The 14,694-nt window shown below is 42.5% G+C and overlaps 1 protein-coding gene across 4 annotated transcripts in view; it reads right to left on the reverse strand.

Moving 5' to 3' along the window:
• Positions 1–1,164: 1,164 nt before the first annotated feature.
• The window catches only part of ST6GALNAC3 (ST6 N-acetylgalactosaminide alpha-2,6-sialyltransferase 3), a 506,749-nt gene continuing 493,219 nt past the window's right edge, over positions 1,165–14,694 (reverse strand). For 2 of the 4 annotated variants that reach the window (XM_079776112.1, XM_079776115.1), the window contains exons 4-5: positions 4,408–4,515; positions 1,165–3,368 (exon numbers count right to left, since the gene is read on the reverse strand). In XM_079776112.1, coding sequence (XP_079632238.1) covers positions 3,182–3,368; positions 4,408–4,515 — 295 coding nt within the window. In that variant the 3' untranslated portion in view covers positions 1,165–3,181. Of the gene's footprint in view, positions 3,369–4,407; positions 4,516–7,201; positions 7,338–14,694 lie in introns of all 4 variants that reach the window. The other 2 variants (XM_079776113.1, XM_079776114.1) reach the window with 2 other exon arrangements.

Here is a 14,694-nt window from a genome sequence, read left to right on the forward strand (position 1 = left end):
ATTCTGTTATTGGTGAGACGATGAGACCTCAGTCCATGTTTTCCTGAATGAAAGATTTCAATCAAGAGACGAAGTGCAGCAAAGCAAGCAAGAATTTATTGGCTGCAGCCAAAACCCACTTAGGACAGTGAAACAAGGAAGAGCATAGAAGAAGCAACAGGAGAGCCCAGGCTGGGCTGCTTTGGCTCACTGGGATGTCAGAGAAACGAGGGCCTTGGAGACAGGATCAGGGGGTGAGCTCAGGGGGAACTGCTGCTATCCATTGCTTCCCTGGTTGCAAGTCTTGTGGGGAACCTTAGAGGGAAGAAGGGAGGAAGGGAATGGAGAGGGTGTACTCCCAGGGCGAGAGCTCCAGCTGGGTCCTTTGTGTTGAGGGTATTTCTCTCTCTCTGGCAGGTGGGAATCTTAGGGGAGGCCTCAGGGGAGGGTCCAATAGAATATTCATCAGTTTTCCAGGTGTGCTCTTTCAGAGTCCTGGTCTCTGCTGATTGGTCAGCACTAGGGCAGGAGGTCATTAGTCAATGCAGCTGGTCCTGAGGCAGCCACAGCATCACTTGTCTGGTTTTGCTGCTTTTCTGGGCCTAGTGCTGAAATACAACTGAGGCCTAGCTGTTGTCTTTAGGGAGGGAAAGATCAGGGGGTCTAAAGCACATGATCAGCAATATGCTAGAGGATGAAAGCTTACCCTGGGGGCACCCTGGACTTTCCACCCTGTTGAGCTTCTGTACCTGGCCCATCATCCTTGCTCTGCTCATGTCTGTCTAAAGGCCTATAACAATTCCCTGAAGCATTATGATAATCAAGGTTTCCTTTTTATTTAAAAACTAGAGGCTCAGTGCACGGATTCGTGCACTGGTAGGGTCCCTCAGCCTGGTCTGCGGGGATTGGGCTGAAACCGGCTCTCTGACATCCCTTGGGGGGTCCTGGGTTGTGAGAGGGTGCAGGCCAGGCTGAAGGACCCCACCCATGCACAATCAGGGCCAGGAAGGGAATGCGAGATGGCTCCAGGGTGTGTCCGGCCTGTCTTGCCCAGCCCCGATTGGCCAGAACCCAGCAACAAGCTAACCTACTGGTCAGAGCATCTGCTCCCTGGTGGTCACTGTACATCATAGCAACTGGTCAAACGGTTGAATGGTCGGACACTTAGCATATTTGGCTTTTATTATATAGGATGGAACTTCTGTATCACAATGGGTGAAAAACAGCCATATTACAATTTAAACATTTGGTTCTGTTTATTTTTCTTGGAGTGAGCATTTCTATCCATCATTAGCTCAAAACAACTAACATACATGGAACTAAAAATCACATACAGAAACAACAAAAGAATAACAACAATAACAATTTCAACAATGGAAGTGGCACTTGGTCATTGTTATGGATACGAGTACTGGGGTATCAAGTTGACAAAAGAGAGCAGGAAAGAGGCTTTGGCCCAAGATGACCCATAATAATGAAAACTAATCATGGGACTTAGCCCTGGTAAATACCTGCAAAGTGCTCCTGAGGTGAAATGCATCATTACTTGGGGCTTCCAAAACGTTCTGTAAGTTAAGCCTGGCTTTTATCTTTTGAACCATTTGCAAGGATGTTTTCAGCCTCTCAGCAAATCAACCTTCTAATACTTAATGAGCAGTAAGTATATTATGAACAGTCATCTCAAGCCTGGGACAAGAAACTGTATTTCTCTGCTTTCATTCCCTCCTATTGTCCCTGCTTCCTTATCTTTTCCCCACCTAAAGAGAGTCATTAAAAAAACAAAATCAAAAGTACCTATGTTTTCAGTCTATGGCCAAGACCATTCTCATGATATTTTTTGAATAATTCTGATATAATATATTGTATTTGGCACTGAAATCAACTGTTGACTAGTCTACATAAATGCTATCCTACACAAATATTAGCATGGGGAGCAATATAGCAGAACAATCAACAGATTACAGATCATCTGCTAAAGAGATGTCAGAATGCGTAGGCGATGGACCAGTGGGTGGTCATGGGCATCACATGGAGCAGCATATGTGAAAGGACTCTAAATGACAGTGCACTTTGGACATTAAGGTCATTATTACTGTTGTCATTATGGTATAACAACTGTTCCACTCTGGGGAAAATAAGCCCCAAGAAGGCAAAAGTTCTGGCCAGATTTAATACAAGGAATCATTTCCTCTCCATGACTAATAGTTGGCACTTGGCAATGATAATGTAACCTATGGAGAGACACACCTTGGATCTATAAAATAGAAATTTGAGTATATAAATATATATTATGAAGTATGGTAGGGTACAAATTGATGTAAAAATATGCTTTGCTTTCCCTGCTTCATGAATTTTAAAAGCATATATTTTTGTGTTTTTGAATGTTGAAGCAAAGTTAGTAAACCCTTTTGGTTTTTTCAAAGAAATGTTTTCACAGTATATGTTATTACAGTGCTGAAATCTTACATGTTAAATAGCCATCTGAAATATCTTGAACTTAACCAAAAATAACTAAACATTAATACAGATCATTCTAGTAACATGTTTAGTTATATTGATTGGGGTAGTAAGAATGGAGTGGTAAGAATGGAAATTCATCCAGATGTGCTACTTGGCCCATTTTAAAGTAAGTGTTTGAGATAGTCAAGTAGTCCTATGGGTAGGAAGTGCTGAAGGACAATGGTTAATCAGGAAGAGATTTGTTCCCTGCCCTCAGCCTAACTAGTAATTGTGTACCCAGAGAGCATTTGTTGGGTCAGTGTTTGACAATCAAACATTCTTCAAGATGGTGCAGCTGCTCAGGTTCAAGAGAACACAGAGTCAATAACCTTGCCTCATGAGGACAAATCTCACGGCTTTTGGAAGCTACTCACTGTTCAAGAATTCTGGGAAACTATTTGAAGGAAAATCTTCTCATTTCTTAGGTCACTGCTATCATGTTACTGGCCTTCATTGCAATTCCAGTTAAATTATAAAGTGCAATAGGTAATGTTGAACCTTAAGAAATAATGTAATGAGCACAACCACCCTGCACGGAATCCCAAGTTCAAATTACTGGCAGAGTCATCATCCATATCTGAGAATGTACAGAGTCTTGATCATCATTGTTGTTGTCATCAATAGCATCATCACAGCATCTTTAGCATCACAGTTGCAGTACATCATCATGTCAAGTGGTGTGGCAAGATCAGAAAAACCGATATCAAGACACTGTCCAGTTTGGATGTGTAAATATTATCCTGTGTTTCTTGGCCCATTTAGCAAACACTTTCTTTTCAGTGATAAACCTATGGCCTCCATATGGGGCATGTTCATGAAGAAAATATTCATCACACTCATCTCTTCCTTGTTCATAGTAATGGTAGGGGACTTTTCTATATCCTTCTGTCCTAGAAAAGAAAAAAAAAAGGAGAGAAAGATTGAGATGAAGAATGAAGCATTCATTTACAAGAATACATTATATGCCCAGGAACTGCATTTACTTGCAAACCTATGCATGATTCTAGTCCATGAACTCAGTTAAAACTATTACGTGTAAAAGCTTTTAGGAAGATGTACTAGGCCCTTAGTGCTTTAATAAATCAAATAAAATTTATATATCACACCAATTACATTCAAACATATAGCTATCCTTTGAAGGAGGAAATGGTGCATAATGGAAGCGAGCTTTGCATAGCCCGATGCTCTTACAGAGCTTGAAGGAGCTTTGTGATTTTTCAGAGTGAGATATTTGGTTCATCTGTGCTCCAATATGCTCTTAGTTAGGGTAGAAATATTTGATCACAAAGATTGCGGCTTAATTACCATTTTGAAAATATGATTAAAATACTCTCTGAATTATATTGTGCCAATTATTGGTAGGGAAATATATTTCATTACCTTGATGAAGCATGGGAGGTTTGTTTTATTATCTAATTAGGAACTATCCCACCAGCGGGGATATATGTGGATAAAGACACCCATTTTAAATAAGGATCTGGCAGATTACTCACTTATTTCCAGACATTCTTGCTAAGCTGTTAGCTTCTCAGAGGCTCTAGGATATTTTGTCCTTCATGATCAAATACAGCCACTGATAGCCATCTATCAAGTCATTAGCCCACCAGAAATGACAAACTTGCTTTGCAAATTAAATAACCACTAACGTTGTTCTGTACTTCTAAGCCACAAGTCCCTGATATGCCACTGATTAAGGGAAACATGTTTCTTCTGACATTTGACATTAGGCGATGGTAAATATTTTTCTTTTTATCACTCCTAAAAGTCATAGCTCGATGCACTGACAATGAAATGTCATGTCAGCAAAGAACACCGGGAAATAATTGTTGCTTTATCTGTTTGCCAGATTTATGGTATTAAAATGAATTGTGATATTTTGACAAGATATCAGAATTGGAGATGCATAAAAATAATTTCCTGTGATCTTACTTGCAGTAGGTGTCATTTATCATCCCGTAGACGTGAATGCCGTAACAGGCATCCATAGCCAGAATGAAGGTAAACCACCCAGTGCTGAGATAAGAGCCAGACTGGACTCTGTGGGGGGGACAAAAACAACAAACGAAACAAAACAACACAGAAAACATACACAGAGCAACAATAAGTGTGATGAGGAACAAGCCACTTTCTGTCAAAAACGTAGCACTTTGTTATCAGGAAAAGGCATCAAGAAACTTGACAATCTGTCAAAGATTCACACTTATTTTGAATTATCTCTGAATAATTTATGGGCATTCTCCCACTCTGACTACCTTGAGCCTAGAAGCTATGTTGCATGGTAGAGAAGCCATATGGCAAATATTTGAAGTCAAATAATCCTGCTCCCTTTGGGTGAAAAATAATTTGCTTGATTTTCCGTATGACACAAATGAGTGCTGTATATCAGAAGACAGGTTTTCTGCAAGTTGCTTGGAGCCCTGATGAGAACTGAGTGATAATAGTGCTATCTGCTATCCTGGACATATCGCCTTCTCTCAGGCTTGTTGGGTTCCTAAGTGTAAATTGGATGCAGTGTGAGCGAATGACTTCATCTATGAAAGTTTCTGAAAAGTTTTCCTTCACTGCTTGGCAGGCATCATGAGACCAGACTTTTTCTTAATCACCTCTTCGACACATTTTTATTGAATACCTACTATGTAGGTATACAGCAGTTATCAAAACAACCAAAGCTTTTGTCTTCATGGAGACCAGAGGATTGGATTTGGAGATGGCTATGGTAGAATCTATAAAGACTGGCCATGGAAGGCTCTTTTGATAATGAGAACAAAGATTTGAAGGAGGAAGGGGGTTGGTTAGGGAAATAGGAAGAAGCCATGTGGACTATATTGGGAAAGACAAGCTCATGCCTGTTGCTTTGGACCACCTCTTGGTCACATAAGAATGGGCTGTGGGCCTGGAACAATTCCTCACCTAAAGATAAGAAATTCTCACAGCCTGTGCTGGACTTGCCACCTTGTGGGGGACTATCTTACTCTGTTTCAGAGTTAATTTTTTTTCCCAATTATACTTGACATTCAATATTATCTTCATTTTAGGTGTACAGCAAGCATGTCAAACCCAAAGGCTAACATGGACCAAATAAACAAGGTTTAAGTTTATGTGGGCTGCAAAAAAACAAAAGCTTCAATTTTCATAGAAACGTAAGCTGATTTTGATAGAGACATGCTGAATACAAAGGGCTGAAATAAATGAGTAATTGTTAACATAAAATAAAAGAACATTTTAATAAAAATTAATATTTTTTCTTGAACATTAACTTACCAGACACTGAATAACTGCACAAATTAATAAGCAAAACGCAAATAAACCTATTTTTCTTGTTCTCTGAAAGCGAAATATTTCCTGTTGCGCACACCAAACAAGACAGTACAAGACTAATGACATGGCAATTGGCTGCTAAAATATCCACTGCTAGTATTAGTGGAGAGAAATGGAGCACCTGCACATAAGGCATGTAAGGGAAATGAATGCAACACAATTATAGTAACCAGTCATTAGTGAACGTTGTACTTTGTTATTAATAACTAGAGGACGGTGCACAAATTTGTGCACAAATGCAGCCTCTCAGCCTGTCCTGCGGGATCTGGCTGAAACTGGCTCTCTGACATCCCCTGATGGGTCCTGGATTGTGAGAGGGTGCAGGCCAGGCCGAAGGACCCCACCAGTGCATGACTGGGGCTGGGGAGGGATATGGGAGGTTAGCCAACCAGGGAGGGACTGCAGGAGGGCTCTAGGGCATGTCCGGCCTGTTTCACTCAGTCCCGATCGGCCAGATCCCAGCAGCAAGCTAACCTACCGGTTGGAGCGTCTGCCCCTGGTGGTCAGTGCACATCATAGCAACTGGTCAACCGGTCGACTGTCTACCCCCGGTGGTCATAACGAGCAGTTTAACAGCCTTAGCATGTCAGCATATTACACTTTGGTTGAATGGATGACCAGACAACCAGCCACGTAGCATATCAGGCTTTTATTATATAGGACTAGGGGCCCAGTGCACGAATTCATGCACCTTGAAAGGAACTATGGGCCGCGAGGCTGCGGTGGGCACAGGGGCGGGTCTCGGCCCATCCTCCATGTCCCCCCCCCGTCCTGCCACAGCCTCCAGTCCCCTCTCTGACAGTAGCCCTGCTCCCACCACCATCCCTCCCATGCACTGATGACACTGGCCCCGTTCACACCCACTGACAGCGTGGAGCTATTGGGGCCAGAGCCAGCAGCAGGTGCGAGTAGGGCCGGCACAGTCAGCGGGTGTGAGTGGTGGCTGATGCCCCAATATCCCCTCAGGAGCAGAGGGAGGTGGAGAAGCCCTCAGGGGCAACTGGGTTCGGCAGCCACCACTCGTACCCACTGATGGTGCCGAGCAATCGGATCCGGCGCCAGGCACCAGCTACGGGTGCAAGTGGGGCTGGCGCCAGCACTGGGTGTGACCGGCAGCTCAGGTACCAGCAGTGGGTGTGAGCGGCGGCTGCTGGCCCTGATCATCCCTCAGGAGCAGGGGAAGGTGGAGAAGCCCTGAGGGGCAATTGGGGCCAGCAGCTGCTACTTGCACCCTCTGACGGTGCCGAGAGATTGGGGGTGGGTGCGAGCGGGGCCAGTGCCAGCAGCAGGGGCAAGCGCTGGGCAGGACCATGGCATGTGGGAGCAAAGAATTTTCAGTAACCACCAGAGGCTTGCCCAGATAACAGTGACTGGCGCCCCGCCTTGGTTTGGTGCCCCCGCTCACCTGCTCCACCATCCTGCCGTGGCCAATATCCACCATGTTCTGCGTCTGCTGCCAACACCCGCCATGTTCCATGTGCGCCCCCTGGTGGTCAGCGCACGTCATAGCGACCGGTTGTTCGGTTGTTCCACCATTCGGTCTATTTGCATATTAGGGTTTTATATATATAAATTATGTATAACAGTATATTGTAAAAGTTAAGTTAAAAAATTTTTATTAAAACATTTCTTACATACCGTTATATTGGCTGGGCTGCAAAAATATTAATTGTGGGCCGTGAGTTTGACATGCTTGATGTACAGCATAGCAATTAGCCATTTATATAACTTACAAGGTTATCCCCCCAATAAGTCTAACTTTCAAGGTTATACCCCCCTCCCAATAAGTCTAATATCCACACATAGCTATTACAATACCATGGACTATATTACCTATGCTGTACTTTACATCATCATGACTATTTTGTAACTGCCAATTTGTACTTGTTAATTCCTTCACCTTTTTCACCCAGCCCCCCAAACCCTCTCTTGTCTGGCAATCATCAGTTTGCTCTCTGTACCTATAAGTTTGGCATGTTCATTTATTTTGTTTTGTAGATTCCACATGAGTGAAATATATGATATCTGTCTCTCTTTGATTTATTTCACTTAGTTTGATGTGCACATCTTTGTTCTTTTTAAGTGTGTATCATGTGGCACCTGGCTGACCTCACTGCTGAGTCTGTTCCCGGAAAAGAGGGGATGGGTCCTTCATTCTGTGGACAAAAGGGTTGCATGCAGGCCAATGGCCCTGCGTTAGCCACTGGGAGAGACCGACTGGCCCTGGGGGTCCATGCCCACCGCTAATGCTGATCTTGTTCTGTTTCTTCCCTATGTGAGTGCAGTGCTGGCCCATCTAGTGTTTGTGCTGTGTTTGCCTCCGCAACTCGGATACCAACAGGCAGTGGGCAGAGGGCTTGGATTTCTATTCTTGGTGACAGATGCCGCTTGCTCAACAGACGCTATGAGAGAAAAGTATTTCAGGAAAAGGAAATGCTAAGGGCAAAATCACCAACATGTAAGTGTGCTTGGTATGTTTAAGGAAGAGATGGTAAGAGTAATAACTGAAGGGTGAGAAGTAGTGTTGATTAAGTGGGGGGAGCGGTCTGCCAAGCCCCAAAGAGTTCAAGGGAATGTTTGATGACAGGTGGGATCTCCATACGTGTCTTCAGCCACAGTGACCCCTTCCACCCAAAACAGATGACGGACAATTTCCCTCAGTCTCTCCCCATAGGGGCACCTGGCTCACCCCAGTTTGTTGGGCATCTGTTTAGCACCACTTCCAAAAAAGACGGAATGTCCTACATAGACCTCTTTGCCTATGGAGCACAGCCAGCTCTTCTCCTACTGAGAACCCCTCTCCGGGTATAGCACTCCAGCCAGGAGATGCTCCCCACTGAAGTCCAATATTGCTGATGCATTTCTCCACTACCAAGCCTTCAGCGTGCTGTAATTAGGACCCTGAATCCTTTGATATGTATATTTTTAAACAGGCACTGCTTAGTATCAAATTACTTACAGCATACAATAATTTCAGGAGCAACATAAACTCAGAGTGGGGATTGATAATTGTATCTTTTAACCCTTATTTTCATTGACTTTGGGTGATTTGCAAGGAAAGATAAACCCAGCCCATATACATGTGTGTATATATATATCCATTCCCTCCGCTGACTTGTCACTGAATTTGAAATGCCATGGTGTAAGTACTTTCCTTTGTAGCTCCTGGCGTGTTTTCTACATGGAAAGTATTCCAGAAACAGGGTCACAATGAATTATGTGTCCTTTCCTTTGTCACAGGAATAGTAGCAGCAGCATGGGTTAGGAATGGGTGCCAAGTGCGTGGGAAGATGTACCACAGGGAGGTGAAGCACACATAGGGCAACTTTGCTTGTGCAGCGGGACCTGCAGTCAATCCTGCGCTTTGCAGTCTTAGGAGGAGCAGCAACGATGGGAACTGCTTAAAGCACCATCTGCTTAAAACGTCCTTATTTGAAAATGGGGAGAGATCAGAAGAGGCAAGAGTCCTGCAAAAAGCTCTCAAATTGAATCTAGAAATTATGTCTATGTACTGCCTTTTTCTGGTTATTATTCCCACTGACTTGTATGCCCCCTTTTCCTCTTCTTGCCTTATATGACTCTCTACCTTTCAATCCTCTCTATTCCTTCTTCCTTACCTGGTTGACCAAGCATTAGTAGAGATCACTAAAAATTACAGCATTTGTTTGTTTATGATGAGAAAAAACATTATTCACCCATTTCTTAATTTTTTCAACAAACACATTTATTGGGATCCTATTATGTGTCACTGACTATACTAGAAGCTGGCAATACGTATTTTCTTCAAGAGCGTGTGATCTAGCTGGGGAGGCACACATGTTGAAACAGTTGATCAAATACAGTGCAACACAGTACAAGCCCATGTGTTCCTTCCGAGTCGCTTCCCAGGGCAGCGCAGGGGTCGGCTCCCAGGGCAGCACAGAAGTCACTCCCCAGTGCATCACAGGGGTTCTTCCCAGTGCAGCACAGAATTGAGGGTGAGGCTACCTGTTCCATATCCCAGCTCTGCCACTACTGGAATGAGAGGCTTTGGACAGTCTATTTAGCCTCTTGGATCATCTTAGTTTCCTTGTCTCGAAAATGAGGTGGTTGAACTAAGTCATATCTAAGGTTTCTTCCAGTTTGGAAATCAAATGATCCTGTGATTATCACCCTCCATAGACAATCTGTTTTCATCTTTAAGCATTTGACAGTATCATGCTCCAAGCATGTTGGATGTATAATTAACAAAAACATCGGTCAGTAAGATCACATTTAATGCCCGCTTGTGTGATGGGCATGCTGGAGTGTATATTTTTATATGAAGTTTTTACCTTGCAATGGTGGTGGCTATCGTCACAACTTTTGGAGGGAGGCGCTCTATGTTTACCTCAACACCAACTACACAACTGGACCAAAATATTGAGGGGAGAGCTTACTTTGAGTGAGAGATAAAATAATCTAAATAAGAAAAAAATAATTTTATTTTTATGTGTGTTGTTTCTTGGAGTTGCTAACTGTCAAGGACCAAGATAACATTATAGCTCCAGGATGAAGAGGGGATCTTTTGTGTGGCATATGGTCCACTGCTTTGCAAAACCCGCTTTCCTGCTCATTCTGTCCACCCCAGATAGTCATTTCTGCTGGTTCAACAGTGAATTTTCTGAACCCTGAAAGGATAAATAGGGTACACTGTCCAAGTTGTTCCTCTGCATGTCATCTTTGTACCATAGGAAAGAAGGTCAGGAATTTCAGAGTTTAGCACCTGGTCAAAGATCTTTCCATTTCACCACATAATAAGAAAATGTTTACCATATTTAAGTCTAATCTGATTTATTCTGTTCCTGGGTAGACAGATCATAATAATTAACCCCAAATCTCTTCCAGCGAGCTGTGTTGCATGTGATTCAGCCTGGGGAGGCTCATACCGCCCCAGTGCCCTGTCCTACAAACAGCACTTAATTAGACAGTTGCATTGTCTTTCCCTGGTGCCTCTGATAACTTTGGGATGAGAAATTGTGGGAGGTTTCTTACCCAAAGCACATGTGAGGGCTAGCAAAGTGTTTTTTTCTGAAATTATTTGGAGCCAATGTCCATATAATGATGCTTGCGGTGGAATAATGACAACTGCTAAATTAATTCAGGAATTCTTCCTAGTAAGTGCCCCCGTGTTCTGGGTCCTTAAGGGACTGCACTGGCCTGGATGGCACTGGCTCTGGGAATACCTGTAGCTGCACTGTCCCCAAATTCTCCTGCTGTGTGGGCATACTAGAAATGAGGAAGTATAAATTATACCCAAGCAGACCTTAGGAGGTTCAATAAAAACAACAAAAAAATGACTCCAGCTGATGTACAAGAAATTGTTTATGTTTTTCAGCTTGGAGAGCCCTGGTGATAATTATCAGAGGCCTTAAAAAATTCTAAAAGGGTGTCCTCTGGGGCCAAATATGGTCTTGTAATTTGTCACTCATGTGTGCAGCACTAACTATGTACCAGCTGGCCATCAGCCATAGCCCTTTTTATACCTCCCACATTGGGGGATCGATAAAAACCATTATTGTCATCTACAAATAAACAATCAAGAGTCCCATATGGGGTGTTAAGAGAATTTAAGTCCTTAATTCAGTACAATAGGAAAGCTTAAATTAATGCAGAAGAATAATGAGCCGTGCAGTTGAAAAAATAAAGGCAGGAGTATGAGAGGAAGCTATCAATCATTTATTTCCACCGGCCAAGTTTTGCATCCCACTGCTCCTCGGTAATCAAGATACTTACCATTTGGAAACTACTTAAATTTACTTGCTCATCTCTTGGAAAAATGATGCTGTCAACACCTAGATGTAGCACATGCTTGAAGGCATAACATTTAAAATACAATCTTTCATCCAGTTTATTAACAATAAAATACAAGCTAGTTGCCCCTTGATGTTTACCCCCATTCCTTGATGTCTAAAGGCCATCACACATCCACAGGGATTCCTTGTCTGTCAAGCTATCCTTGTTTACACCAGTCTCAACATTTTGGCCTGCTAGCATCCCTCATTTGCCTGTTTGTGAGCATGCTTTCTCATTTGTGGAAACATATTGTGAAGCATTTTTTTTACCTATTTCCTGGTAAGGGGGAACTTTTTCCTTTTTTAAACAGTTGATTTGAGAGAGAAAGGGAGAAATATAGAAACATTGATGTGGGAGGAATGTTGATTGGCTGCTTCCTACACACCCCCTCCTGGGTATCAAACCACCAACCTAGGCATGTGCCCTGACCGGGAATCCAACCATGACCTCCTGGTTCATGGGTGATGCTCAGCCATTGAGCCACATCATCCTGGCATCCCTTTTGGGTAATTTTAGGGGAGCAATTGAGGAAAGTGAAATGGTCACTCTTCAAAAGAAAACTGGATTACATAGATAGAGCCTATCTATTCACAGGATTCTGATCTAATTATTGAACACAATTAGCACAATGACTTGGGTTCTGAACTTAAGAAGCTCATCCTTTGAGGGCCAAAATAACAGCACTTTCTCTTCATCAGGGTTTCTCAATCTCAGCACTATTGACACTTTAGATGAAATAATTCTTTGTTGTGGGGGATGTCCTGTGTAGTAAGTTCTCTCCTGTTCCAAGCTCACTTGTGTCCTCAGAGGGCAGTAGATTTCTTGATTCCTCAGTGCCTATTCTTGGCTTGGGGTAGTTTGCCTTGAGGACTTCCCTGAATCTAAAACTACAGGTTCTCCTTGTCCACAGTTCCCACTTGGCCTAGAACCAAAGGGCAAGGCCTCCCCTGCAATGGGGAAAAAGAAAAGTTGTCAGGTGGGAACAAGAATGAGGAGCCCATAGCCTCAGTTTCTGTGGCTGCCTCCTCTTCACGGAGCGGTTCCTTTGGGGGCCTTTGGCTCAAACTTTACAGTCTAAGTTCTGCTGCTGTTTATTTATTTCTTCCATGAACTGATGAAAACAAGGCCTGGAGCACCCTGAGCTAACATTTCAAAGGCATAATAATCACTTATCCAAGCCCAAAAGGGATCAAGACCCTTCCAGTAATAGAGGTTTATTGGACAGCACAATATTGGCAGTACCTTCTGAAATCTGCTATACTTAGGAGAAAAAAGAGAATTTTTTAAAAAAGTTAATCAATATTTCATGTCTCGTTTTAACACTATTGGAACTCATCAATATACTCCACTAGCAGGATAAATAAAAATGGCAAAGTAAGTTTCCATATACCTTCCTAGGGAGAGGACTACATGACAGACTATAGATTATTCAATTAAAAACATTTGTTCCCCCATTTGTTTCAAAAGCACATGGATAATGAAAGAAGAATACATTTAAACAAAGGGAGTAGGTAAGAAAAACAGCTGATGATTATCAGTAGTGTCTTGGGATTCAATCTAATACTGTGAACCAGTCTAATGGAAGCAAAGCTCAAAGTGTGAAAACAATTTCAGCTGTCCCCAAGCCATGTATTTTCATATATCATTTGATTGTTGGGAGGTATGAAAATACTCTGGAGTTTGACCATTAGATTAACACTGTATATCTGAACCATCTATCAATAGGACATGCCCAGCAAATCTTTAAACAGCAACAACTTTCTGCAAATCAGGCAGCAGAATTCTCAATGTTGGCTTGAATCATTTGCAAATGGACATAAACTTTTCAAATGGCTATAAACATCAGACTATTGGAGGGCGGGTCTTAAAAGAATGTGCCAAATGAAAGGAATCCAGGCTTGGAAAATAACAAAAAAAAATGGATCCTGGGTAAATGGAGACAGCAGTATTAGTAAATCTTAGTGGAAGGCTGTACTACCATCCTGAGCAGCTAATGGGAAATGCCTATGCTGATCAGTAGGCTCTTAGACTGTGAATATAACAAATAGTTTTTCTATTTGCCATAGAATCAACAGCACTCTGACTGTGATGAATTCAATGAAATTGTACATAAGGAACATAATAAGAACCGACTGTGTCCTTTTCAAAATGTACATTTAAAAGTAAAATGGTACAGCTCCCCAAGGTATGATTTATGACTGCTGTAGAAATAGAAGATACTACTCACAAAAATTACTCTGTTCATTCATCTCAGAAATTAAAAGGTTATATCACTCTTGCCCTTGGGCTATAAAGCCCCTTCAATTGGAAATGTTAATTTGTGGGATTTCACTCACTTTCTTAAATGAACAATAGAATCTCAGGAATAGCAGGGATGGGTGATGGAGATATTTTTGGGCCACTTTATTAAGGCAGAGCTGAGTCCTTAACCACTCAGTAATGACTGACTTGTATCTCCTCCAAATGCATATAGTTAAGCCCTAACCCACAATGTGATGGTGTTCAGAGATGGGGCTTTTGGACATTAGCTTTATTTGATGTCATAAGGGTGAGGCCCTCATGATGGGGTTAGTGCCCTTATATGAAGAGAAACAGATGCCAGAGCTCTCCCTCTTCCCACCATGTCAGACATAGCAAGAAGGCTACAAGCCAGGTTCACCAGAAAGCAACCATACTGGCACTCTAATCTCAGACTTTCAGCCTCCAGAACTGTGAGACATAAATTTCTGTTGTTAAGCCACCCAGATCATAGTATTTTATTATGGCAGCCTGAGCAGCCTAAGACAATGGTTGTCTTTCAAGGCCCTCTCCACGTAAACCTAAACTCCCTACTATGTTTTCTAAGAGTTCTGTTCCTGAACACTCTCATCTAGTCATGTTGGTTCATTTGCTGCCCTTAAATACATCTTGTGCATATCAGCCTCTGTCTTTCTATTCTTTACTTGTGTACACCTTCTTTCTTCCTTAAGTGCTTTCCCCCATGCCCTTTCCAGTTTCTCACCTTAGTAAGCTTCACTTCTTCTTACTCTCATTTATTGAAGATACATTTATTGAGTACACTGTAGGTGTGAGGCATTGTGCCAG

This window comes from Cnephaeus nilssonii (genome assembly GCF_951640355.1).
Source record: "Cnephaeus nilssonii genome assembly, chromosome: 7".
In the NCBI taxonomy this organism is placed as follows: Eukaryota; Metazoa; Chordata; class Mammalia; order Chiroptera; family Vespertilionidae; genus Cnephaeus; species Cnephaeus nilssonii.